At 46.0% G+C, this 26,246-nt stretch overlaps 1 protein-coding gene across 1 annotated transcript in view; it reads right to left on the bottom strand.

Annotated features, from left to right (window-relative positions):
* Positions 1 to 341: 341 nt before the first annotated feature.
* NMBR (neuromedin B receptor) overlaps positions 342 to 26,246 on the bottom strand; it is a 692,124-nt gene continuing 666,219 nt past the window's right edge. Inside the window, exon 3 of the mRNA XM_069767953.1 lies at positions 342 to 740. Coding sequence (XP_069624054.1) covers positions 342 to 740 — 399 coding nt within the window. The remainder of the gene's footprint in view (positions 741 to 26,246) is intronic.

Genomic DNA, 26,246 nt, shown 5'->3' with positions numbered 1-26,246 from the left:
ATTTGACTTCCTTGGAAATTCTTGTAAACAAGGTCTGCATTTCCATGTTCCCACCACGGTATTTGCCAGAAGCAATTTTAGACATTTTTTTCCAAAAAGGGTATTTTGGTATTCATGCTCAGCACTTCTAACTGTACTTATGTTATCCAATTGAAATTCTAAAAAAAAAAAAACAATTGAATTATACAATTTTGCCATATAAAACAAATTTATATAGTGTACTTGTTCAAAAATAAGTGATTAATAATTTCCAATGTTATCCAAATACTATCACAAAACTGAAATATTCCGTACAATCGAGGTTATCTAAAATAAAGTTAGGTTTCTTAATTATAGGATAATCACAATGACGCTTCTTGCCGACTTTGACCATTCAGCATGGAGGTGCTGGTCACTGTGTTTTTAACATTACTCTTCAGAGAAGTCATTCGGACATTAGAAGAATTAAGCAAGTAGCTGGTAGACCGTTGATGGCGCCTCTTCCTACGACAACACAGCTGACCGTTAAAGTGTCTTCTAAAACTCTCACTAAGTAGGTAGAGTGCAAAAGGATTTACACAGGAGTTAGAAAAGCTTAAGACACGGGCCACTAATGTGATAATCATATGTCCCAAAGACGGATCAATTTCATTGTAGTTGAAAGACCGGTACATATATAAAACGTGGTTTGGAAACCAGCAGAGTGCAAAGCAGCCAACAAACACTAGAACGATTTTTGCCAGTCGTTTTCGAGTTTCCATCTGTAATAAAAAAAATGGTAAAGTTAGTATTTAATTAGTTTTTGCAATAATATATTTTGCATCCCACTTTAAAATTAAGACTGATGATTGATGCAAAATTTGGACCAGTAAAAATTATATATTGCGGCATCTTTTTTAAATTTACTGCATGGCTCATCTCATTTCCACCAAGGTCAGAATTTCAAAATCAACCATGGTATTCACAGCCTAAATATATGGACTAAGGAATGTAAATAAGTATGCTGATTTTTTTCTAAACATTAGTGAATACAGTGGGTAATCCCTTCCATAGGATCGCATACCACCGCCATCATAACTGGAAAAATCAAGTAGACATTGAAAAGAAATAATCACAGTTGCGGGAAGGAAGACGTTAGCAGGATAAAAGCCACACAAAATTTGCTAATAAGTGACTTTTAGACAACCCTGATGTTATACTACAGGGCCATTTATATAGATACACCTAAATATGGGAATGGATGGTGATATCAACTTCCTATTTGTGGCACATTAGTATATGGGAGGGGAAAACTTTTCAAGATGGGTGGTGACCATGGAGGCCATTTTGAAGTCAGCCATTTTGGATCCAGCTTCATTTTTTTCAATGGTAAGAGGGTCATGTGACACATCAAACTTACTGAGAATTTCACAAGAAAAACAATGGTGTGCTTGGTTTTAACGTAACTTTATTCTTTCATGAGTTATTTACAAGTTTATGACCACTTATAAAATGTGTTCAAAGTGCTGCCCATTGTGTTGGATTGTCAAGGCAACCCTCTTCACCCACTCTTGACACACTGATAGCAACACCGCAGAAGCAATGCTAGCATAGGCTTCCAGCGTCCGTTGTTTTAGATGCTGCACATCTCATATCTCGACCACCATGGTCACCATCTATTTTGAAAAGTTTTCCTCCTCCCATATACTAATGTGCCACAAACAGGAAGTTGATTTCACCAACCATTCACATTTTATTTATATACAGGAAAGATATATGTCTTGGTACCGTGTTAGCCAGTAGATAGAAAAATATTTACAATTGAGAGTCCTCAGTGGTTGATACCTTTTAATGGCTAACTGAAAAGATGGTAACAAATTGTAGTCTCGAAGCTTGCAATTTGTTACCATCTTTTCAGTTAGCCATTTTATTTAGGTGTATCTATATAAGTGGCCCACCCTGTATATATGGGCAAGCTTTTTTGGACTTTATGGACGACACCCATGCAGACAGTTGTGCTCTAAAGTTTACATACCCCGGCAGAATTTTTGCTGTCTTGGCCTTTTTCAGAGAAAATGAATGACAACACCAAAACTTTTTCTCCACTCATGGTTAGTGGTTGGGCGAAGCCATTTATTGTCAAACTACTGTGTTTTCTCTTTTTAAATCATAATGAACACCCAAAACATCCAAATGACCCTGATCAAAAGTTTACATACCCTGGTGGGTTTGGCCTGATAACATGCACAAAAGTTGACACAAATGGGTTTGTCTGGCTACTAAAGGTAACATCCTCACCTGTGACCTATTTGCTTGTAATCAGTGTGTGCATAAAAGCTTAGTGAGTTTCTGGGATCCAGACAGACTCTTGCATCTTTCATTCAGCCACTGACACTTTTGGATTGTGAGTCATGGAGAAAGCTAAAGATTTGTCAATGTTTGATCTACAGGAAAAGGTAGTTGAACTGTATAAAACAGCAAAGGGATACAAAAAAATATCCAGGGAATTGCCAGTTAGCAGCTTTCAAACTGTGATTGACAAGAGGTAAATCAGGGGACTCTGTAAAACGAAGCCCTCCAAAGAAAGGCCACCCCACACCATTACTGACCCACTGCCAAACCAGTCATGCTGAAAGATGTTGCAGGCAGCATATCGCTCTCCACAGCATCTCCAGACTCTGTCATGTCTGTCATATGTGCTCAGTGTGAACCTGCTTTCATCTGTGAAGAGCATCAGTGGCAAATTTGACAATCCTGGTGTTCTGTGGCAAATGCCAAGCATCCTGCACGGTATTGGGCTGTGAGTACAACCCCATATCTGTGGACATCGGGCACTCAGACCATCCTCATGCAGTCGGTTTTTATCTATTTGTGCAGACACATGCACATTTGTGGCCTGCTGGAGGTCATTTTGCAGGGCTCTGGCAGTGCTCCTGTTCCTCCTTCTTCAAAGGCTGATGTAGCGGTCCTGCTGCTGGGTTGTTGCCCTCCTACGGCCCCCTCCACATCTTGTGGTGTACTGGCCTGTGTCCCAGTAGCGCCTCCAGCCCCTCCACGTCTCCTGGTGTACTGGCCTGTCTACTGGTAGCGCCTCCAGCCTCTGGACACTACGCTGACAGACACAGCAAACCTTCTTGCCATAGCTTGCATTAATGTGCCATCCAGGATGAGCTGCACTACCTGAGCCACTTGTGTGGGTTGTAGAGTCCGTCTCATGCTACCACGAGTGTGAAAGCACAACCAACATTCAAAACATGAGCCAGAAAGCATTGGTACTGAGATGTGGTCTGCGGTCCCCACCTGCAGAACCACTCCTTTATTGAGTGTGTCTTGATAATTGCCAATAATTTTCATCTGTTGTCTATTCCATTTGCACAACAGTATGTGAAATTGATTGTCAAACAGTGTTGCTTCCTAAGCGGACAGTTTGATTTCACAGAAGTTTGATTTACTTGGAGTTATATTCTGCTGTTTAAGTGTTCTCTTTAATTTTTTGAGCAATGTATTTGTGCAAAGTTTTAAACAAAACAAATGTGGCCAAACGTTTTGAAATTGAAACAAATTTTGGTTTTCACAAAAATTGTGGCTTCAGTTTTTATAGAGGCATTGCATTAACTCTATGTTTTTATGAAGAGTTTGCAGACGAATTGCCAAAAATGTACATTAAATTTAACTTAATCACAAAACCCTATTTCCACTGAATTTCAGCCATGCCACAAATAAAAACCTAACTATATCATTTCAGTGACCTTATGGTTATTTCAGTAGAAAGTGTTGACTAGGACAAGGGAGCTAATATCACTTTTTTGTGATGATTGACTTATAAGGACTCCATAGCGTTTTTGGTCCATTTTCGCGCAGAAAAAAATGGAAAGAAAAATAAATCTTAAAATAAATAAACAAACAGATAGCTGAACTGCTTAGCTTAATAACTTCTAAATTAAAAGCTTGAGGGAAGAAAATCGTTATAATACTGTTACTGCATTTATAGACTATATTGATAAAAACCGTTTAACCCTATTCTGATGTCGGACAGGATAGTACGTATGACGTCAGTATAACAGCTTTGAGGTGGGCTCCGGTGGTGAGCCTACTTCAAAGCCACAACATGTCAGCTGTTTTCAACTGCTGACATATTCCCACAATAGGCGCTGGTGAAATCACGATCCACCCACGCCTATTAACTAGTTAAATGCGGCTGTCAAACTCTGATAGCGGCATTTAACGCTCGCTTTCAGCCATTAGGAATACATGCACCACTGACTCCCTCACGGTGCATCGCCATGACAACCAGAGATCTTCTTGAGACCTATATGGTTGTTGATGATGGACTGCTATGAGCGCCACCCTGTGGTCGACTCTCATATCAAGTCTGTAATTCTGCTACATAGAGGCGATCTGAGCATCGCCGCTATGTAGCAGAGCCGATCAAGTTATGGCAGCTTCTAGCCTCCCATGGAGACTATTGAAGCATGCCAAAAGTAAAAGAAAAAGCATAAAAGTTCAAATCACCCCCTTTTCACCCCTTTCAAAATAAAGCAATAAAAGTAAAATCAAACATAGACATGTTTGGTATCGCCGCATTCTGAATCACCCTATCAGCGTAGCGAGAAAACAAATCAAAATGCCAGAATTACTTTTTTTGGTCGCAGCGACATTGTATTAAAATGCAATAACGGGTGATCAAAAGGTCGTACTTGCACAAAAATTTTTTTGCAAACTTGGAATTTTTTTTCACCACATAGGTAAAAAAGAACCTAGGCATGTTTGATGTCTATGAACTTGTAATGACCTGGAGAATCGTATTGGCAGGTGAGTTTTAGCAGATAGTGAACCTAGCAAAAAAGCCAAACAAAAAACAAGTGTGTGATTGCACTTTTCTTGCTATTTCACCGCACTTGGAATTTTTTTCCCATTTTCTGTTACATGACATGGTAGAACGAATGGTATCGTTCAAAACTAAAACTCGCCCCACAAAAAAATAAGCCCTCGCATGGCCATATTGACAGAAAAAATAAAAAAGTTAAAGCTCTGGAAAGAAGGGGAGCGAAAAAACGAAAATGCAAAACCGAAAAAAGTTCCGATCATGAAGGGGTTAAATATGTTGTTTTCTCTAGTTACAGTTTGGAAATGGTGATTTACTTACATTTGGAAGTTTTTACGGAAATGAATAAGTTGAGTGCTAAATCATTCTTTAAGGTCGGTTCCAAAAATTTATGTTTTGTGGTCAGAGTGTGGATCACAAAGCATGGGCTTGCCTTGGGACTCCACAACTGAACCCAATAGCCTCATATATGTCATTGAGGCTGTAGAGTTCAGATCAGAAGACCTACAGCTGATCCAAAGATAAAGATTTGTACTTGGACAATCAATGTTGGATTTCTAAAACTAACTTAAAGTAGACTGATTAATTTTATGAAACTTTTAAAAAAAAATAAGAAAATGGGGTACAAGATGCAAAAGAAAATTGGGTTCTTATGCAATGAAACCTTTTTCTTCAAATTTGAGATTTCAATTATTTGTTAGCAGTGTGTTTTCTTTATATTTTTTTGACTATTCAAACACACCACACATCCATTTTTCTGTTATATGGACAAGATCTTTTCGATTCAGATGTGTAAAACTGGCTTTAGGAGACTGATTGTAATAGTTATATAGAAAGCACCAGGAGATGTTAACATACAATCAGAAATTATATCTGGGAGGTTTTTGGAAAAGGAAATACCTAATTATAGTGGTTTATCTGCTAGTCAGACACAGTTCTGTAGAAAAGATATTCTCATATATGCCTGGAGGTCTCCTGTGCAAGAATTATCCCTGAAAACTAATAATTGCAAACAAGGAACTATTTTTAAATTCGATCTAACCAACTTCATGGAATTATCCCACAAAATTTGATTTCCGGCAAATAAATTCAAGTGAACTGCATAACTCAAAGCCTCTAATTGCCTGGAAAAATATGCGTAGAACACTGTTAAGTTCCCCTTGGATTCAATTGAGCACATTTTGAGCTCTGTAATGCAAACTGTTGTGAATTCTGTGGTCAAGCTCCCTCCTGTGGTCGTGAGTGGTACTTCGGCTGGTTCTGTGTATGAGCTTCCGCTGGTGGATGTGAGTGGGGCTGCGGCTTCTGAGTTTCCTTCCTCAGGTGACGAGGTTAAGTCGTTAGGTGCTGCTCTATTTAACTCCACCTAGTTCTTTGTTCCTGGCCTCCAGTCTATGTTCCAGTATTGGTCTGGCTCTCTCCTGGATCGTTCTTGTGGCCTGTCTGCCCTGCATAAGCTAAGTTCTGCTTGTGTTACTTTTGTTTGCTATATTTTCTGTCCAGCTTGCTATATTGGTTTTTCTTGCTTGCTGGAAGCTCTGAGACGCAGAGGGAGCACCTCCGTGCCGTTAGTCGGTGCGGAGGGTCTTTTTGCCCCTCTGCGTGGTTGTTTGTAGGTTTTTGTGCTGACCGCAAAGCTATCTTTCCTATCCTCGGTCTATTCAGTAAGTCGGGCCTCACTTTGCTAAATCTATTTCATCTCTGTGTTTGTATTTTCATCTTAAACTCACAGTCATTATATGTGGGGGGCTGCCTTTTCCTTTGGGGAATTTCTCTGAGGCAAGATAGGCTTATTTTTCTATCTTCAGGGCTAGTTAGTTTCTCAGGCTGTGCCGAGTTGCATAGGGAGCATTAGGCGCAATCCACGGCTACCTCTAGTGTGGTATGATAGGATTAGGGATTGCGGTCAGCAGAGTTCCCACGTCTCAGAGCTCGTCCTATGTTAGTATCTATCAGGTCACTTTGTGTGCTCTTAACCACTAGGTCCAATGTGGTTCTGAATCACCTGTTCATAACAGCAAACACAGCCTTTGTAATATAAGAATAACTTCAAACTTATCGTATATCAGGTGTACTACACTGTTTTGAATGTGAAATATTTAGAACATCTCAACTAGAAGAAAAAAATCTCTTTTGGGGGGTAACGCAACTGGTTTGCTAATCACAAAATGATTAGGCAATTAAAAGCTCTTTACATCAAGCTGTCCAAAAACGTTCCACTTTTTTTCTGAAGAAAATATTTGCACATTTTTAACTGTAAAATAGTTATGATTTTGCAACCAAGAATGAAGCAGGTTACCTTTTTGGGGTCTGAAACTCGTTTGATAATCAGTCACAACATTTTTATGCAATTAGAGTATTTGTCACAACACAGCTGTCAGGTGACTCGGGACCAGGGACTCCTTACCTGTCTCGAACACTAGCGGGTGCCCTAGCTCACCCTGCTCCCCAGGATACTACAGATGGCAAAGATGCTGGGGATTCTGCCCTTGCCTTATTTCCTGAGTTAGCCCTCTGTCTGTTCTCTTCCCCCACTCAGGGAAGAGGAGGTGCTACTGTGTACCTTACTATACCAACCCAACAAACAAAGCAACACAAACAAGGGTTACCAGAAAACTCCAGGCATACAAAATATTTACTCACATATCACAGAGGCGTGCACTTGGGCATGGAGATAGGGGGGAAAAACAAAACAGAGAAGGGTAAGGAATTACCATGCATGCAAACCAAACAACAGTCACTAATAAGTCCTTCAACTTTCCTTCTCATATGAACTCCTCTCACTCCATTAGCCACACAGCAATAAAGCTAGCTCTAACAAGGATTAGTATCAGAACCCAGATCATAAAGAGAAAAGGAATGGCTAACTGAGCACAGCTGTGAGAACAGGGATTTCCAACATAGTCTATTAACCCCTGTTCTGCCAGAAGAAATAAACACATTTAAAATGAAAGAGAAATGCTTCTCAGTGCCAAAGTATGAGCAATTAGACACTGCCATCTTTTGGTTTCACACTGTCACGGTAACCCCCTGACAGTACCCTCCCTTGTATGAGGGACCTCTGTAATCTCAGGACCAGGCTTATCAGGGTGTGGCACGTGAAAAGCCTGGACCAGTCTAGCGCATGAACATCAGATGCTGGTACCCACATCCTCTCCTCAGGACCGTACCCCCTCTAATGTACCAGATACTGAATCGACCAATAAACAAGAATCAAAAATCTTCACAATCTGAAATTTGAAATTACTATCGACAATGGAAATGGTGGTAGAGGTGATGGTACAGAAGATGCAACACATATTTTGAGGATACAACCATGAAATACAATATGGATCCTAAAGGTAGGCGCTAAAGCAGGCTAAATATTATGGGATTGACGATGGCTATAATCTTAAAAGGACTGATAAACCTGGGAACTAGTTTCCAAGATGGGACCTTCAGCCTAATGTTCCTAGAAGACAGCCACACCAAGTCACCAACACACAGGTCCGGACCCACCAAACTTCTCAGATCAGCCACACTCTTATATTTGGATCCCACCTTCCTCAAGTTATTCATAACCCCCTGCCATATGGTAGAAATGGAAGATGAAAACATTTCTTCCTCCAGTAATACAGAAGGGGGATTACCACTAAAAGTCTAATTCAGTCTAATGGGCAGTCTGAACGGGTTAACCAGAATCTAGAGACGTATCTCAGGTGTCTTGCTTCTCAAAATCAGAAAGACTGGGTTACCTATTTACCGTTAGCCAAATTCACTGTAAATAATCGCTGTCAGGAATAGGCTGGTAAATCCCTTTTTTTCAGGGCATATGGGTTCCATTCTCAGTTTACCATGGAGGAAATAAGTATTTGATCCCTTACTGATTTTTGTTAGCTTGCCCACTGACAAAGACATGAACAGTCTATAATTTTATGGGTAGGTTCATTTTAACATTGAGAGATAGAATATCAAAAATAAAATCCAAAAAATCACATTGTATAAATTATATAAATTTATTTGCATTTTGCAGTGAGAAATAAATATTTGATCTCTCTCGCAAACAAGACTTAATACTTGCGGTCAAAACCCTTTTTGGCAAGCACAGAAGTCAGATATTTTTTGCAGTTGATGATGATGTTTGCGCACATATCAGGAGGAATTTTGGTATACTCTTCTTTGCAGATCATCTCTAAATCATTTAAATTTCGAGGCTGTTGCTTGGCAACTTGGAGCTTCACCTCCCTCCATAAGTTTTCAATGGGATTAAGGTCTGGAGACTGGCTAGGCCACTCCATGACCTAAATATGCTTCTTTTGGAGCCACTCCTTTGTTGCCTTGGCTGTAAGTTTTGGGTCATTGTCTTGCTGGAACACCTAGCAATGACGCATTTGTAATGTCCTAATGGAGGGAAGGAGGTTGTCACTCAAGATTTTACGGTACGTGGCTCCATCCATTCTCCCATTAATGCAGTGAAGTAGTCATGTGCCCTTAGCAGATAAACACCCCCAAAACATAATATTTACACCTCCATGCATAACAGTGTGGGATGGTGCTCTTTGGGTCATAGGCAGCATTTCTTTTCTTCCAAACACGGCGAGTTGAGTTAATGCCAAACAGATCAATTTTTGTCTCATCTGACCACAGCACATTAACCCAATCAAGCAGAGAATCATCCAGGTGTTCATTGGCAAATGTCAGACGGGCCAGAACATGTGCCTTCTTGAGCAGGGGGACCTTGCGAGCACTGCAGGATTTTAAAGCTAATGGAGTAATGTGTTACCAATGGTTTTCTTGGTTACTGTGCTCTCAGCTGCCTTGTTATCATTAACAAGTTCCCCCTTGTGCTTTTAGGCTGATCTCTCACCTTCCTCATAATCAAGGATACCCCACGAGGTGAGATTTTGCATGCTGCCTCAGATTGATGTCAATTGAAAGTTATTTTGTATTTCTTCCATTTTCTTTTTATTGCTCCAACAGTTGTCTCCTTCTCACCCAGCATCTTACTTATGGTTTTGTAGCCCATTCCAGCTTTGTGCAGGTCTGTGATTTAGTCCCTGACATCCTTATAGAGCTCTTTTGTCTTGCCCATGTTGTAGAGGTTAGAGTCTGACTTATTAATTGAGTATGTGGACAGGAATCTTTTATAAAGGTGACTAAATAAGAAAGCTGTCATTAATGCAGGTAATGAGTTGTTTAGGAGTGTCTAACTGGTCTGTAGGAGCCAGAACTCTTAATGGTTGGTAGGGGATCAAATACTTATTTCTCACTGCAAAATGCAAATAAATTTATATAATTTACACAATGTGAGTTTCCGGATTTTCTTTTTGATATTCTCTCTCTTAATGTTAAAATTAACTTACCATTAAAATTACAGACTGTTAATGTCTTTGTCAGTGGGCAAGCTTACAAAATTAGCAAGGGATCAAATACTTATTTCCCCCACTGTAAACTGAGAATGGAACCCATATTCCCCGAAAAACAGGGACTTACTGGTCAATTCCTGACAGAGATTATTTAGAATAAATTCGGCTAACGGTAAATAGGTAACCCAGTCCTACCGAGAAAAAAAACACCTGAGATACATCTCTAGATTCTGGTTAACCCGCTCAGCCTGCCCATTATACTGTGGGTGAAAAGAAGAAGAAAATGACAAATTGATCCCCAGACAGGTGCAAAATGCCCTCCAAAACTTGGGGACAAACTGCATTAACCGATCCGAAACAATATCGGTCGGGATCATATGTAATCTAATTTCCCTGCTGAAAACTTGCACCAAGGATTTGGCGTTCGGTAAAGCTGGAAAAGCAATAAAATTAGACATTTTACTGAATATATATACCACCACAAGAATTACAGTAACCTTACTGACACTAGTAGATCCGTGAGAAAATCGACTGACAAGTGAGTCCAAGGTTAGAGAGCCCCCGACAGAGTATGAAAGGTCTTAGAAAGTGCACAGGCACTGCAAGCAGCTACATACTCCCGGATATCCTGATGAGCACATGGCCACCAAAAACACCAGCCGATTAAGCAGATCAGCAGAAGCTTTGTTACCAGGATTTCCAGTCAACACTGAATTGTGATGTTCGCTGAGGACTCTGAGACTGAGATTAACAGGAACAAACAGTTAGCCAAGTGGATAGGCAGTAGGGGCATCCCCCTGAGCATCAACAACCTCTCTTTCCAGATCAGAACATATAGACGCGATAAACACCCAACTTTGAAGAATAGGTACAGTTTCACACTTATTTCCTCCCCCAGGAAAGCAACGGGATAAGGCATGTGCCTTAATGCTTAATGTTTTTGTTGCCCGGCCTATACGTGAAAACAAAGTTATACCTGGTAAAGAACAATACCCATCTTGCCTGTCGAGGTGTTAGACATTTTGCTGATTCTAAGTATACCAGAAACACACCCTGCAACAATACAGCCCCCACTCCCACCTCAGATGCATCGACCATAATGATAAAAGGCTGAGAAACGTCAGGCTAAATAAAAATCGGCGCTGAAGAAAAGCACCTTTTCAACGTCTCTGGCAGGACTGCACCACTTGGAGAAGTCTGTCCCCTTCCTGGTCATATCCGTAAAAGGTTTGCTGCTACCGAAAAGTTTTCTATGAACTTACGTAGTAGTTGGCGAAACCTAAAAATCTTTGCAATGCCTTCAAATCCTCTGGACGATCTTAATCTAATACCGTCCGGACTTTTGCCAGATCCATGCAAAAACCGGAGGAAGACAACACATATCCTAGGAATGGGATCTCCTCAACCAAGAACACACACTTCTAGGGTTTGACATGTAATATATTGTCTCGGAGTATATATAAGACCTGCCTGACATGTACCTAGTGTGACTCAAGCTCAGGTGAATAAATTAGTATGTCATCCAGATAGATAACAACGAATCTGCCTACCAGGTTACTAAAGATGTCATCTATAAAGTGTAGATAGACGGCGGGCTTCTTCATCAATCCAAAAGTCATCACCAGTTTCTCATAGTGTCCCTCAGGCGTAAGGAATGCAGTTTTCCACTCATCCACCTCTTTAATGCTGATGATATTATACGCCCCCTGAGGTCCATCTTAGAGAACCATTTTGGCCCTACAATTTGACTAAAGAGGTTTGGAATAAGAGGGAGCAGATACGGATCACAGACAATGATCGTATTGAGTTCCTGGAAATCCAGGCAGGGTGTAACCCCCATCTTTTTTCTTTACAAAAAAGAACCCCATGACAATGGGGGATGAGGATATAACCCTTAGCCAGGCTTTCCGTGATGTAGTCCTTCATGGCCTGTCTCTCTGGACCAGAGATATTGTAGAGTCTGCTCTTGGGCAACTTGGCACCAGAAGTGAGGTTAATGGTGCAATTATAAGGATGATGGGGAGGATGTTCTTGGCACCTCCTGCTCAAAGAACACATTCCCAAAATCCAACAGGTAACTAGGCACAGACTGTGTATACACCCTAGCCAACTGGGTACCCAAGCAGTGTTCTTGACAATACACACTCCATTTAACTACTTCCTGAGTCTGCCAATCTATTACAGGATTGTTTTGAGCAAGCCAAGGAAGTCCCAGTACTACAGTTGAGGGCAGACTTCACATAACAGTTCAACAGTGTGCATGGCTCCCACCTGAAACTGCAAGTTTCAGACAACGTGTGTAAAGTGCCCCTATCTCAATGGGGCAGAGTTGATTGCAATTATGGGCATGGGTCTGGGCAGAGCATGTGATAAAATATAGTGGGTAACCAAGAGATGTGTGACTGGCAATGCTGGGCAGAGGCAGCAGTAGTGAAATGCCTGGCAGTTTAGGGCCGGGAATGGAAGTCCCAGCATAAGTCAAGCACTATAAAACACAGTGGATAGTCAGGGTGTGTGTTGCTGGTGTAGCTGTGCAGTGGCTGTGGCCAAAATGGCACAGTAGACAATTATGATGGGGCAGGCAGCGACATGTGTAAGAGTGCAGGGCCTGCACCAGCTTCAACAGAAGCAGTACTACAGTATAGTTGACTGTATATGGAGTAGATGTGTATCTGAGCAGCAGAACAGTGCAGAAGATGGATAAATGACAATCAGGCAGGCCAATACTTGGCAGATTAATTTTCACTTCTTTCCACTGGTCATCCATCCATGGGATCAGAGCTAAATGTATTTGCTGAAAAAAGGACACCATTCAGATATGACCAAACCTGACTGTTCAAGCCAAGTAACTCTGATGTAAATTCATGTGCATCAGTTTGTGGCAGTTGTAGATATAATCCATCCGGTTCTTTATGTAATATGTATTTTAATTGGTGTCACTGCTGTATTGGATATTTGCAATATTTTAAAACATTTTGTGAAAGAAAATTACGATTGGAATGGAATTAAAAGAGTTTTAGTTTGATCGTTGTCAAGTGGTTAGTGAAACAGAGTGGAGCCAGAAGACCGCAGCATCTGGTGGCTCTTACTCCGCCGCTGAGAAGAAGCACTTCTCCAGTGTATTAAACGTGTTTGTTTCTTTCAACAGAACAGGGGTTAATCGGCCATGCTGATTCCTGCATTCAGCTGTGCTCAGTTAAACACTCCTCTTCCCTATAAAAGCTGAGCTCGATTACCAGGTCCTTGTCTGAATTAGCATTAGCTACACAAATCTGGAGAGAGAGAAGCTGGTGTGGAAAAGGAGAGCTGGAGGAGTTTATTAGCGACTGTTGCTTGGTTTGTATGCTTGGAAATTCCTTATCATTTGCCATACAGCTCTGGCAAAAATTAAGAGACCACTGCAAAATGTTCAGTTTGTCTGATTTTTCTCTTTATAGGTATATAAATATAGGTATATTTTTGAGTAAAATGTAAATTGTTGTTTTATTCTATAAACTTCTGACAACATGTCTCCGAATTTCCAAGCAACACATTTTGTATTTTCTTCGGACAAAGAAAAACGGTCAAAATAAAAAAAAACAAAACAGTGCTTTCAGACCTCAAGTAATGCAAAGAAAACAAGTTCATAATCATTTATATACAACAATACTTATGTTTTAACTCAGGAAGAGTTCAGAAATCAATATTTTGTGGAATAACCATGATGTTTAATCACAGCTTTCATGCGTCTTGGCATGCTTTCCACCAGTCTTTCACACTGCTTCTGGCGCAAAAATGTAAGCAGTTCTTCTTTGTTTGATGGCTTGTGACTATCCATCATCCTCTTGATTACATTCCAGAGGTTTTCAATGGGGTTCAGGTCTGGAGATTGGGCTGCCCATGACAGGGTTTTGATGTGGTGGTCTCTTAATTTTTGGCAGAGCTGTATGTGAGTGTATATTTTGTGTGTGTGGAGTTTTCTTTATACCCATGTCTCCGCCCCCTGTCTGTTGGTTTTGTGTACTGCGGTACACAGTAGTGCCTCTCTTCCCCGGGTGGGGGAAGGGGACAGACGTAGGGCTGTTGCAGGTGTTAAGGCAAGGGCAGAGGCCCCATCATCTTCGCCATCTGAAGTATCCCGAGGATCAGGGTGAGCTAGGACACCCCCTAGTGTTAGGGCCAGGAAAGGTGCCCCCCTGGTCCCAGGTCACTCGCCAGTTGAATTGTGACAATTATTTTTAACAATTTAGCCATTTCTGAAAATGTTTCACTTTCTGACCTGACCTACATAGGGGGCAGCACAATTGACAAAAGTTTTGAGTCTTCAGAAGCAGATGGTAGTATTATGTTTAATCACATACGTAGGATGAATTTTGTATATAGATATACTAAATATTCAATATGCAAAGAGTTATTTTTATCCTCCATAAAAAGCAGCATTTGAAGGATCAATGGACTTCCTGAACAGGAGGCGGATCATCCCGGATCATGAAAGGCTCGCTATGCACTGCCTGGAGAAAACACCCTGACAAAGGGGAACTGAGCATTCCCCGAAATGCATTGGTTATTTTTTTGGCTCCTTCGGAACACTATACTTTGTGACGTCACACTCCTTTTCAGTGCCGCCGTCCATCTTGGATTCAGCAATCCTGCAATCCAGGGACACTACCGGCCGGAGCACCCCTGGCTCTACACACACTGCCTTTTCCTTCATTTCTGTTGCTCCCCTGTCAACCCGCTGAGGTGGCTCTTCTTCTCCAAGGACGCAGTTCTCATCTCAGCAGCCACCCTCCACGCATGATCTGCCAACAATGCTGACCTAAGGGCACAGGAAGTACTGCCTGTTTTGAACAATGCAATGCTGCATCACCAATGAAGGTACCAAAGAGTACTTTGCAAGTGGCTCAAATTTGATTTATGGTATCATAACCATTAGCCTGGCTGGCATGGAGCGCGGTGTTTGTGCCTTTTGTAAACTCACTGCAGATAATCTTAACTACTCTGGGTGGATAGCAGGTTTTGAACTCTAGTTATATGTGTTTTAAGAGCTATATATCCACCATTTGCACATACTCTTGTTTTTTTCAGGTTGCATCCAAACCAGGGTACATTATTTTATAGGAATTAGCATGATAGCTTTGCTCATATATTTTTAGTCTTTGTTCACTTTCACAGTTTTTTTCACACAGATCTGTGCATCTGCCTGCAGCTTTTCCTATCTATCTTCTATACCTATCTACCTATCTGTGAGGTGCTTGTGTATGTGTGTGTGTGTGTGTATATATATATATATATATATATACCCATTTGTCATTTTAGTTTCAGCCACTGGGTGCTGCCATTAATTTTCATTCGTGGGGGTGTAAGTGTCTGAACATGACAGTTACACATTTGAAATTCAGCAGCCCCTCGGCATAAGAGTCCACAATCATCATCCCACTGCCTCTCTTGTATTGAGGCGTCTTCTCCTTCCTCTAGCTATGACCTGGGTATACCCTCTGAGCTGTCCAGGTTACAGCTGTAGGAGGAGATAGTGGCCTTCTCTGTGAAGCCCACAGTGTATGCTGCTGACCCATTTTCCCCCTGAGACTGCACACACTGCTCTTGATGTAATATGTGGGGCAATATATATCATGATGAGGCTATATATACCAGGAAGGGGCCATATACCAAGATAATGGGACCATATATACCAGGATGATGGGGCCATATACCAGGATGATGGGGCCATATACCAGGATGATGGGGCCATATATCAGGATCATGGGGCCATATACCAGGACGATGAGGCCATATACCAGGATGATAGGGGTCATATATAACAGGATGATGGGGCCATATACTTGGATGATGGGGCCATGTACCAGGATGGGGGCCATATACCAGGATGAGGGCCAAATACCAGGATGAGGCCATATATACCAGGATGATGGGGCCATATATACCAGGATGGGGATCATATACCAGGAAGGGGCCAAATGCTAGAATGCACTATATAGGGCACATTATACTGTGGGGCATTATATGAGTCCATTGTACTGTATTGTACTATATGGGACCATTATTCTGTGGAACACAATGTGAGGCCATTATACTGTGGAGCACTATATGGGGCAATTATTCTGTGGGGCGCTATATGAAGCAATTATATTGTGTTGCACTTTATGGAGCCATTATACTGTGGAGCACTATATGGGGCCATTATACAGAGAGCTCGGCGACTCTGATGAGCGGTGTAGTTACTGACATCACTGCTCATCAAAGCCTCATAGAGCACACCAGGATGCAAAGTGGCTACTGCTACAGAACAATGCTCCAAAGCCTTCTGACGTTCGATTTGGGGATCATCATGAGAATGCCATGAACTACGTTGAACCTGTGTGGATTTTTTTTTTTCAAAAATAAATTTCTGAACCTGGTAAATTGCATTCCAATACGGAATGTACGGTATTTTCTGACTGTGTATTTTTCTTTCTTTAGTGGGTTAGTAATAGGGATGTCTGATAGACGCCTTTCCATTACTTATCACTAGTGTTGAGCGATACCTTCCGATATCGGAAATTATCGGTATCGGTTGGGATCGGCCGATATTCAAAAAATATCGGATATCGCCGATACCGATACCCGATCCCAATGCAAGTCAATGGGACCAAAATATCGGAATTAAAATAAACCCTTTCTTTCCTTGTAGGTTCATTCTACATCAAGGAAAACAACTAAGAATAATGTAGGATGTATTGTGGGAGGTGGCGGAGACATTAAAGGCAATGAGGTTTAGCCCAATCAAATAGAATAGCATGTTTTGTTTTTTTTTAAAGACGTTCGGAGTGAAAAAGATATTGAGTATGTAAATTTTTTTTTATTTTGTCAGATATTGATGTTTCACTATTCCACGCCCTTCCCCTTCTTTTTTTTCTTTTTTTTTTTTACTTTTCCCACACTTTCATCTTCATCATCATCAGCATCTTTGACATCAACTTCTTCTTCACCTTATTCATCTTCTTCTTCATCTTCTACCTATTTTTTTTTTTTATTACATTCTTCATATTCATTTTATTCAACTATTATTATTCTTCCTATTCTACATATTCTTTTTATTCCACTGTTATTATTCTTCCTATTCTACTTCTTCATCATATTCTCATTTGTGACAGGCATTCCCGTTGTTGTTATCTATAAAAGTTGGAAGATTACACCTTCCGTTCTGCCAGTCACAAAAGTTACATTTGTCCGCGTTCAGTTTGGCCTGCAGCATCAGGCTTTATCCAGGGGCACCACGAGGAGGAACGGACTCACCCCCATACACTGCTTAGTCTTCTTCTGCATATAATTTAGATAATATCTTTTGCTCTGATATTAAGTCTTATGCTTAATGTTCTTCTGCTCTTTGTTCTGCAGCCTCTTGTTCTTCTGCTTCTCGGTCTTCCATGTCGTCGTCTCCAGGGTCGTCGTCTCCAGTGTCGTCATCTCCGCCGTCGTCGTCTCAGCCGTCGTCGTCTCCGCCGTCGTCATCGGGGTGGTCTTCCGGGTCGTCGTCGTCGTCATCGGGGTGGTCTTCCGGGTCGTCGTCATCGGGGTGGTCTTCCGGGTCGTCGACTTTAGGGTCTTAAACTTGGAAATGTAGCAGAAGGTACAAGAAGGCTGAGAAAATGCCAAGAACCAGCTTATGGAACTGGAACTCGGATGGCTACCCGAAGGTTCAAGAGCCTATGGAACTACCGAGGACCAGCTGACGTTACTGGAACCCGGTTACTAAGCAGGAGGTACCCGTGCTAAAAAGCACTACCAAGGACCGCCTGGCGTTGGCGGAACTCGGATACCCAGAAGGAGGCACCTAAGCCAAAGGCTCTGCCCGGAACCAGCTGACGTTACTGGAACCAGGATGGGGAGCAGAAGGTACAAGAGCAAAAGACACTGCCGAGAACCAGCTGACGGTACTGGAACCCGGATGGGTAGCCGAAGGTCCAAGAGCCAATGGAACTACCGAGGACCAGCTGACGTTACTGGAACCCGGTTACTAAGCAGGAGGTACCCGTGCCTGAAAGCACTACCAAGGACCACCTGACGTTGGTGGAACTTGGATACACAGAAGGAGGCACCTAAGCCAAAGGCTCTGCCCGAAACCAGCTGACGGTACTGGAACCAGGATGGGGAGCAGAAGGTACAAGAGCAAAAGACACTGCCGAGAACCAGCTGACGGTGCTGGAACCAGGTGGTGGACCCGAAGGCCCACAGGAGAGGAGAGAACAGCTAGGCCGCGAGGCAGCCGCAGTTACCGAACCCCAACAGTCCTACAGGGGGAGCTGGGCCTACTGGCACTACAGAACCAGCCTTGACTACCAGTTCACGCAGCCCACATAGGAAGCTCCTAAACTGGAGGCACCCTGGAGTTGGCTAACCCGACTGCAACACGACGGGGCAAACATAGGCGTCTCAGCGAGTTTGACACACCCCGGAAACAGCTGACGGTGCTGAAACCAGGTTTGGCACGAGGGAGTACCTGTGACAAAAACACTGCCGAGAACCAGCTGGCGGTGCTGGAACCCAGATGCGTTGCCCCAGTGTGCAAGAGCCAATGGCACGACCGAGGACCAGCTGACGGTGCTGGAACACGGTTACTAAGCTGTAGGTGCCCGCGCTTAAAAGCACTACCAAGGACCGCCTGACGTTGGCGGAACTCGGATACCCAGGATGAGGCACCTAAGCCAAAGGCTCGGCCCGGAACCAGCTGACGGTGCTGGAACCAGGTGGTGGACCCCAAGGCCCACAGGAGAGGAGAGAACAGCTAGGCCGCGAGGCAGCCGCAGTTACCGAACCCCAACAGTCCTACAGGGGGAGCTGGGCCTACTGGCACTACAGAACCAGCCTTGACTACCAGTTCACGCAGCCCACATAGGAAGCTCCTAAACTGGAGGCACCCTGGAGTTGGCTAACCCGACCGCACCACGACGGGGCAAGCATAGGCGTCTCAGTGAGCTTGACACAACCCGGAAACAGCTGACGGTGCTGAAACCAGGCTTGGCACGAGGGAGTACCTGTGACAAGAACACTGCCGAGAACCAGCTGGCGGTGCTGGAACCCAGATGCGTTGCCCCAGTGTGCAAGAGCCAATGGCACGACCGAGGACCAGCTGGCGGTGCTGGAACCCGGTTACTAAGCTGTAGGTGCCCGCGCTTAAAAGCACTACCAAGGACCGCCTGACGTTGGCGGAACTCGGATACCCAAGAGGAGGCACCTAAGCCAAAGGCTCGGCCTGGAACCAGCTGACGGTGCTGGAACCAGGTGGTGGACCCCAAGGCCCACAGGAGAGGAGAGAACAGCTAGGCCGCGAGGCAGCCGCAGTTACCGAACCCCAACAGTCCTACAGGGGGAGCTGGGCCTACTGGCACTACAGAACCAGCCTTGACTACCAGTTCACGCAGCCCACATAGGAAGCTCCTAAACTGGAGGCACCCTGGAGTTGGCTAACCCGACCGCACCACGACGGGGCAAGCATAGGCGTCTCAGTGAGCTTGACACAACCCGGAAACAGCTGACGGTGCTGAAACCAGGCTTGGCACGAGGGAGTACCTGTGACAAGAACACTGCCGAGAACCAGCTGGCGGTGCTGGAACCCAGATGCGTTGCCCCAGTGTGCAAGAGCCAATGGCACGACCGAGGACCAGCTGGCGGTGCTGGAACCCGGTTACTAAGCTGTAGGTGCCCGCGCTTAAAAGCACTACCAAGGACCGCCTGACGTTGGCGGAACTCGGATACCCAGGAGGAGGCACCTAAGCCAAAGGCTCGGCCTGGAACCAGCTGACGGTGCTGGAACCAGGTGGTGGACCCCAAGGCCCACAGGAGAGGAGAGAACAGCTAGGCCGCGAGGCAGCCGCAGTTACCGAACCCCAACAGTCCTACAGGGGGAGCTGGGCCTACTGGCACTACAGAACCAGCCTTGACTACCAGTTCACGCAGCCCACATAGGAAGCTCCTAAACTGGAGGCACCCTGGAGTTGGCTAACCCGACCGCACCACGACGGGGCAAGCATAGGCGTCTCAGTGAGCTTGACACAACCCGGAAACAGCTGACGGTGCTGAAACCAGGCTTGGCACGAGGGGGTACCTGTGACAAGAACACTGCCGAGAACCAGCTGGCGGTGCTGGAACCCAGATGCGTTGCCCCAGTGTGCAAGAGCCAATGGCACGACCGAGGACCAGCTGGCGGTGCTGGAACCCGGTTACTAAGCTGTAGGTGTCCGCGCTTAAAAGCACTACCAAGGACCGCCTGACGTTGGCGGAACTCGGATACCCAGGAGGAGGCACCTAAGCCAAAGGCTCGGCCTGGAACCAGCTGACGGTGCTGGAACCAGGTGGTGGACCCCAAGGCCCACAGGAGAGGAGAGAACAGCTAGGCCGCGAGGCAGCCGCAGTTACCGAACCCCAACAGTCCTACAGGGGGAGCTGGGCCTACTGGCACTACAGAACCAGCCTTGACTACCAGTTCACGCAGCCCACATAGGAAGCTCCTAAACTGGAGGCACCCTGGAGTTGGCTAACCCGACCGCACCACGACGGGGCAAGCATAGGCGTCTCAGTGAGCTTGACACAACCCGGAAACAGCTGACGGTGCTGAAACCAGGCTTGGCACGAGGGAGTACCTGTGACAAGAACACTGCCGAGAACCAGCTGGCGGTGCTGGAACCCAGATGCGTTGCCCCAGTGTGCAAGAGCCAATGGCACGACCGAGGACCAGCTGGCGGTGCTGGAACCCGGTTACTAAGCTGTAGGTGCCCGCGCTTAAAAGCACTACCAAGGACCGCCTGACGTTGGCGGAACTCGGATACCCAGGAGGAGGCACCTAAGCCAAAGGCTCGGCCTGGAACCAGCTGACGGTGCTGGAACCAGGTGGTGGACCCCAAGGCCCACAGGAGAGGAGAGAACAGCTAGGCCGCGAGGCAGCCGCAGTTACCGAACCCCAACAGTCCTACAGGGGGAGCTGGGCCTACTGGCACTACAGAACCAGCCTTGACTACCAGTTCACGCAGCCCACATAGGAAGCTCCTAAACTGGAGGCACCCTGGAGTTGGCTAACCCGACCGCACCACGACGGGGCAAGCATAGGCGTCTCAGTGAGCTTGACACAACCCGGAAACAGCTGACGGTGCTGAAACCAGGCTTGGCACGAGGGAGTACCTGTGACAAGAACACTGCCAAGAACCAGCTGGCGGTGCTGGAACCCAGATGCGTTGCCCCAGTGTGCAAGAGCCAATGGCACGACCGAGGACCAGCTGGTGGTGCTGGAACCCGGTTACTAAGCTGTAGGTGCCCGCGCTTAAAAGCACTACCAAGGACCACCTGACGTTGGCGGAACTCGGATACCCATGAGGAGGCACCTAAGCCAAAGGCTCGGCCTGGAACCAGCTGACGGTGCTGGAACCAGGTGGTGGACCCCAAGGCCCACAGGAGAGGAGAGAACAGCTAGGCCGCGAGGCAGCCGCAGTTACCGAACCCCAACAGTCCTACAGGGGGAGCTGGGCCTACTGGCACTACAGAACCAGCCTTGACTACCAGTTCACGCAGCCCACATAGGAAGCTCCTAAACTGGAGGCACCCTGGAGTTGGCTAACCCGACCGCACCACGACGGGGCAAGCATAGGCGTCTCAGTGAGCTTGACACAACCCGGAAACAGCTGACGGTGCTGAAACCAGGCTTGGCACGAGGGAGTACCTGTGACAAGAACACTGCCGAGAACCAGCTGGCGGTGCTGGAACCCAGATGCGTTGCCTATTAAAGATTGTCTTCCTAGAGCCCCAACTAGCGGTTTTGGAGCTAAGGGTAAGCAGGGGGAGCAGAGTGTAGGCCGAAGCCTGCACTGGAGGCAGCTTTGTGTCTGCGTTGCGTTTGCAGGACACTTTGCCGGCTACACAGTGGGGGAACAGCTGGCGTTGCTGAACCCCACTAACACAATGGCGTGTGTTTTTCTCTATGCAACTAGCACTTGCGGTCAAAAACTAGTGATGTTAGAGCCCGTGTTGAAGCAGGAGGAGGAGGAGAGGAGCAGAGTGTAGGCCGAAGCCTATTTGAACCAATTTCAAAGGAAACCTTTAACCCCCCCTCAGGTGTTACAAAGTACAAGAGACACACCTTGTGCAGTATTAATGCTGCACAAGTGAAAGGTTGCTCTATTAATTTGTCTACTTGCACACGCTGAATGAAAGACGTACACAATTTAGCCCATTCTACAGTCAAACTGTAGTGGATGCGTGACTTGGCTTTTTAAGGAGACGCAGCACAGGTGTCCCAAATAACGCCTTGGTGCTTGGCGCAGCTTCCTGAGCGTTGTTATTTGCTGTACAGGAGTCTGTGCTCTTGTGTTATCCCTTGGCAATGCCCTGTTAGAGCTGCCCGTCTTATGACCTCATTTCATGTTGGCCGGTGCGGTTAACGATGGCCATAAATCCCAGACCCACAGTGCCTTTTCATAAAGTCACACTGCGGTGCTGTGATTCGTGGCCTTGAGCAGTAAATATTTTGGCCGCTCACACACGTCCTTACACCTGCTTCAGACTGGGCGGCCTCTGCTGATCCCTTCTCGCATGCCGCGGCCATGAGGCTGCACAGTCTGAAGAAGGCGGAAGGAGATGAGTTAAGACAGGTGAAGATATGCACTGCTCGTGCCCATCAATCACACCCTCGCAGTCAAAATAAGACAACGAGGAGCATTGTTTCAGGCAGGGCGGACGCACAGGCGCAACAAGCCAACCAATGATGTCAGAAGACGGGAAGCGCTACCAAGGGGGGTGCTGCGTATCATTAGAAAGGAAAGTCATACCTCAGGGACAGTGGAATGGTCTCAATGAGACACATTTTGTACGTTTTGAGTTCCATGTGGGCAAGGACAAAAAGTCAGCCACCTTGTACAAATGCAGCAGTACTGCTGTACAAGGTGGCTGTTATACATAGAAACACCTGGGGGTGGGGGGCAGGCTCCCTGCAATTTCAGTTCATGTGCCTGCGTGGCGTTTGCAGGACACGTTGCCAGCTACACAGCAGGGGAACAGCTGGCGGTGCTGAACCCCACTAACACATTGGCTGGTGTTTTTCTCTGTGCAGCTAGCATGTCCGGGCAGAAACTGGCGTTGTTTGAGCCCAGGGTCAGCAGGAGGAGGAGAGGAGCAAAGTGTAGGCCGAAGCCTGCACTGGTGGCAGCTTTTGTTCTGTTGTGCCAGCGTGGCTTGTGCTGGACACGTTGCCGACTACACAGCAGGGGAACAGCTGGCGTTGCTGAACCCCACTAACACATTGACTGGTGTTTTTCTCTGTGCAGCTAGCAGTTCCGGGCAAAAACTAGCGGTGTTTGAGCCCAGGGTCAGCAGGAGGAGTAGAGGAGCAGAGTGTAGGCCGAAGCCTAGTTGAACCAATTTCAAAGGTTACCTTTAACCCCCCCTCAGGTGTTGCAAGGTACAAGAGCCACACCTTGAACAGCATTAATGATGCACAAGTCAAAGGTTGCTCTATTTAATTTTGCTCCTTGCACACGCTGAATTAAACACGTACACTATTTAGCCCATTATACTGTAAAACAGTAGTGGAGGCGTGACTACTAGTCTTTTTAAGGAGACGCAGCACAGGTGTACAAATTTACACCTAGGTGCTGTGCGCAGATTCCTTACCGTTGTTATTTGCAGTACAGGAAACTGCGCTCTTGTGTTATCCCTTGGCAATACCCTGTTAGTGCAGGCTGTCTCATGACCTCATTTCATGTTGGCCGGTGCGGTTAACGATGGCCATAAATCCCAGACCCACAGTGGCTTTTCCTAAAGTCACACTGCGGTGCTGGGATTCGTGGCCTTGTGCAGTAAATATGTTCGCCGCTCACACATGTCCTTACACCTGCTTCAGACTGGGCGGCCTCAGCTGATCCCTTATCGCATGCCGTGGCCATGAGGCCGCACAGTCAGAAGAAGGCGGAAGGAGGGGAGTGAAGACAGGGGAACATATGCACTGCTCGTGCCCATCAATCACACCCTCGCAGTCAAAATATATGAGACAACGGGGGGCGTTGTGTCGGGCAGGGGGGAACCACAGGCACAGCCAGCCAACCAATGATGTCAGGAGACGGGCAGCGCTAACAATGGGGGTGCTGCGTGTCATTAAAAAGGAAAGTCACACCTCAGGGACATTGTAATGGTCTGTAATGAGACACATTTTGTACTTGTTGAGTTCCACGTGTGCAAGGAGAAAAAGTCAGCCACCTTGTACAAATGCAGCAGTACTGCTGTACAAGGTGGCTGTTATACATAGAAACACCTGGGGGGGTGGGGGGCAGGCTCCCTTCAATTTCAGTTCATGTGCCTGCGTGGCGTTTGCAGGTCACGTTGCAAGCTACACAGCAGGGGAACAGCTGGCGGTGCTGAACCCCACTGACACATTGACTGGTGTTTTTCTCTGTGCAGCTCGCATGTCCGGGCAAAAACTGGCGGTGTTAGAGCCCAGGGTCAGCAGGAGGAGGAGAGGAGCAATGTGTAGGCCGAAGCCTGCACTGGTGGCAGCTTTTGGTCAGTTGTGCCAGCGTGGCTTGTGCTGGACACGATGCCGGCTACACAGCGGGGGAACAGCTGGCGGTGCTGAACCCCACTAACACATCGGCTGGTGTTTTTCTCTGTGCAGCTAGCACTTCCGGGCAGAAACTGGCGGTGTTTGAGCCCAGGGTCAGCAGGAGGAGGAGAGGAGCAGAGTGTAGGCCGAAGCCTGCACTGGTGGCAGCTTTTGGTCAGTTGTGCCAGCGTGGCTTGTGCTGGACACGATGCCGACTACACAGCAGGGGAACAGCTGGCGGTGCTGAACCTCACTAACACATTGACTGGTGTTTTTCTCTGTGCAGCTAGCAGTTCCGGGCAAAAACTAGCGGTGTTTGAGCCCAGGGTCAGCAGGAGAGGAGCAGAGTGTAGGCCGAAGCCTAGTTGAACCAATTTCAAAGGTTACCTTTAACCCCCCTCAGGTGTTGCAAGGTACAAGAGCCACACCTTGTGCAGCATTAATGCTGCACAAGTAAAAGGTTGCTCTATTTGTTTTGCTCCTTGCACACGCTGACTAAAACACGTACACTATTTAGCCCATTATACTGTCAAACAGTTGTGGAGGCGTGACTTGTCTTTTTAAGGAGACGCAGCACAGGTGTCAAAATTTGCACCTAGGTACTGGGCGCAGATTCCTGAGCGTTGTTATTTGCTGTACAGGAGTCTGCGCTATTGTGATCCCTTGGCCATGCGCTGTGAGCGCTTCCTGTCTTCTGACCTCATTTCATGTCGGCCGTTGCGGTTAGCGATGGACATGAATCCCAGACCCACAGTGTGTTTTCAAAAAATCACACTGCGTGGCTGGGATTCGTGGCCTTGTGCAGTAAATAGGTTTGCCGCTTACACATGTCCTTACACCTGCTCCAGACTGGGCGGCCTCAGCTGATCCCTAATCGCCTACCACGGCCAGGAGGCCGCACAGTCTGAAGAAGGCGGAAGGAGATGAGTTAAGACAGGCGAACATATGCACTGCTCGTGCCCATAAACCACACCCTCGCTGACAAAATAAATATGACAACGAGGGGCGTTGTTTCTAGCAGGGCGGATGCACAGGCGCAGCCAGCTAACCATGATGACAAAAGACGGGAAACGCTACCAAGGGGGGTGCTGCGTATCATTAGAAAGGAAAGTCACACCTCAGGGACAGTGGAATGGTCTCAATGAGACACATTTTGTACGTGTTGAGTTCCACGTGGGCAAGGAGAAAAAGTCAGCCACCTTGTACAAATGCAGCAGTACTGCTGTACTAGGTGGCTGTTATACATAGAAACACCTGGGGGGGTGGGGCCAGGTTCCCTTTAATTTCAGTTCATGTGCCTGCGTGGCGTTTGCAGGTCACGTTGCCGGCTACACAGCAGGGGAACAGCTGGCGTTGCTGAACCCCACTAACACATTGGCTGGTGTTTTTCTCTGTGCAGCTAGCACTTCTGGGCAAAAACTAGCGGTGTTTGAGCCCAGGGTCAGCAGGAGGAGGAGAGGAGCAGAGTGTAGGCCGAAGCCTGCACTGGTGGCAGCTTTTGTTCTGTTGTGCCAGCGTGGCTTGTGCTGGACACGTTGCCGACTACACAGCAGGGGAA

This window comes from Ranitomeya imitator, chromosome 5 (genome assembly GCF_032444005.1).
Source record: "Ranitomeya imitator isolate aRanImi1 chromosome 5, aRanImi1.pri, whole genome shotgun sequence".
Lineage (NCBI taxonomy): Eukaryota > Metazoa > Chordata > Amphibia > Anura > Dendrobatidae > Ranitomeya > Ranitomeya imitator.
This window is presented reverse-complemented; position numbering and strand designations above follow the sequence as displayed.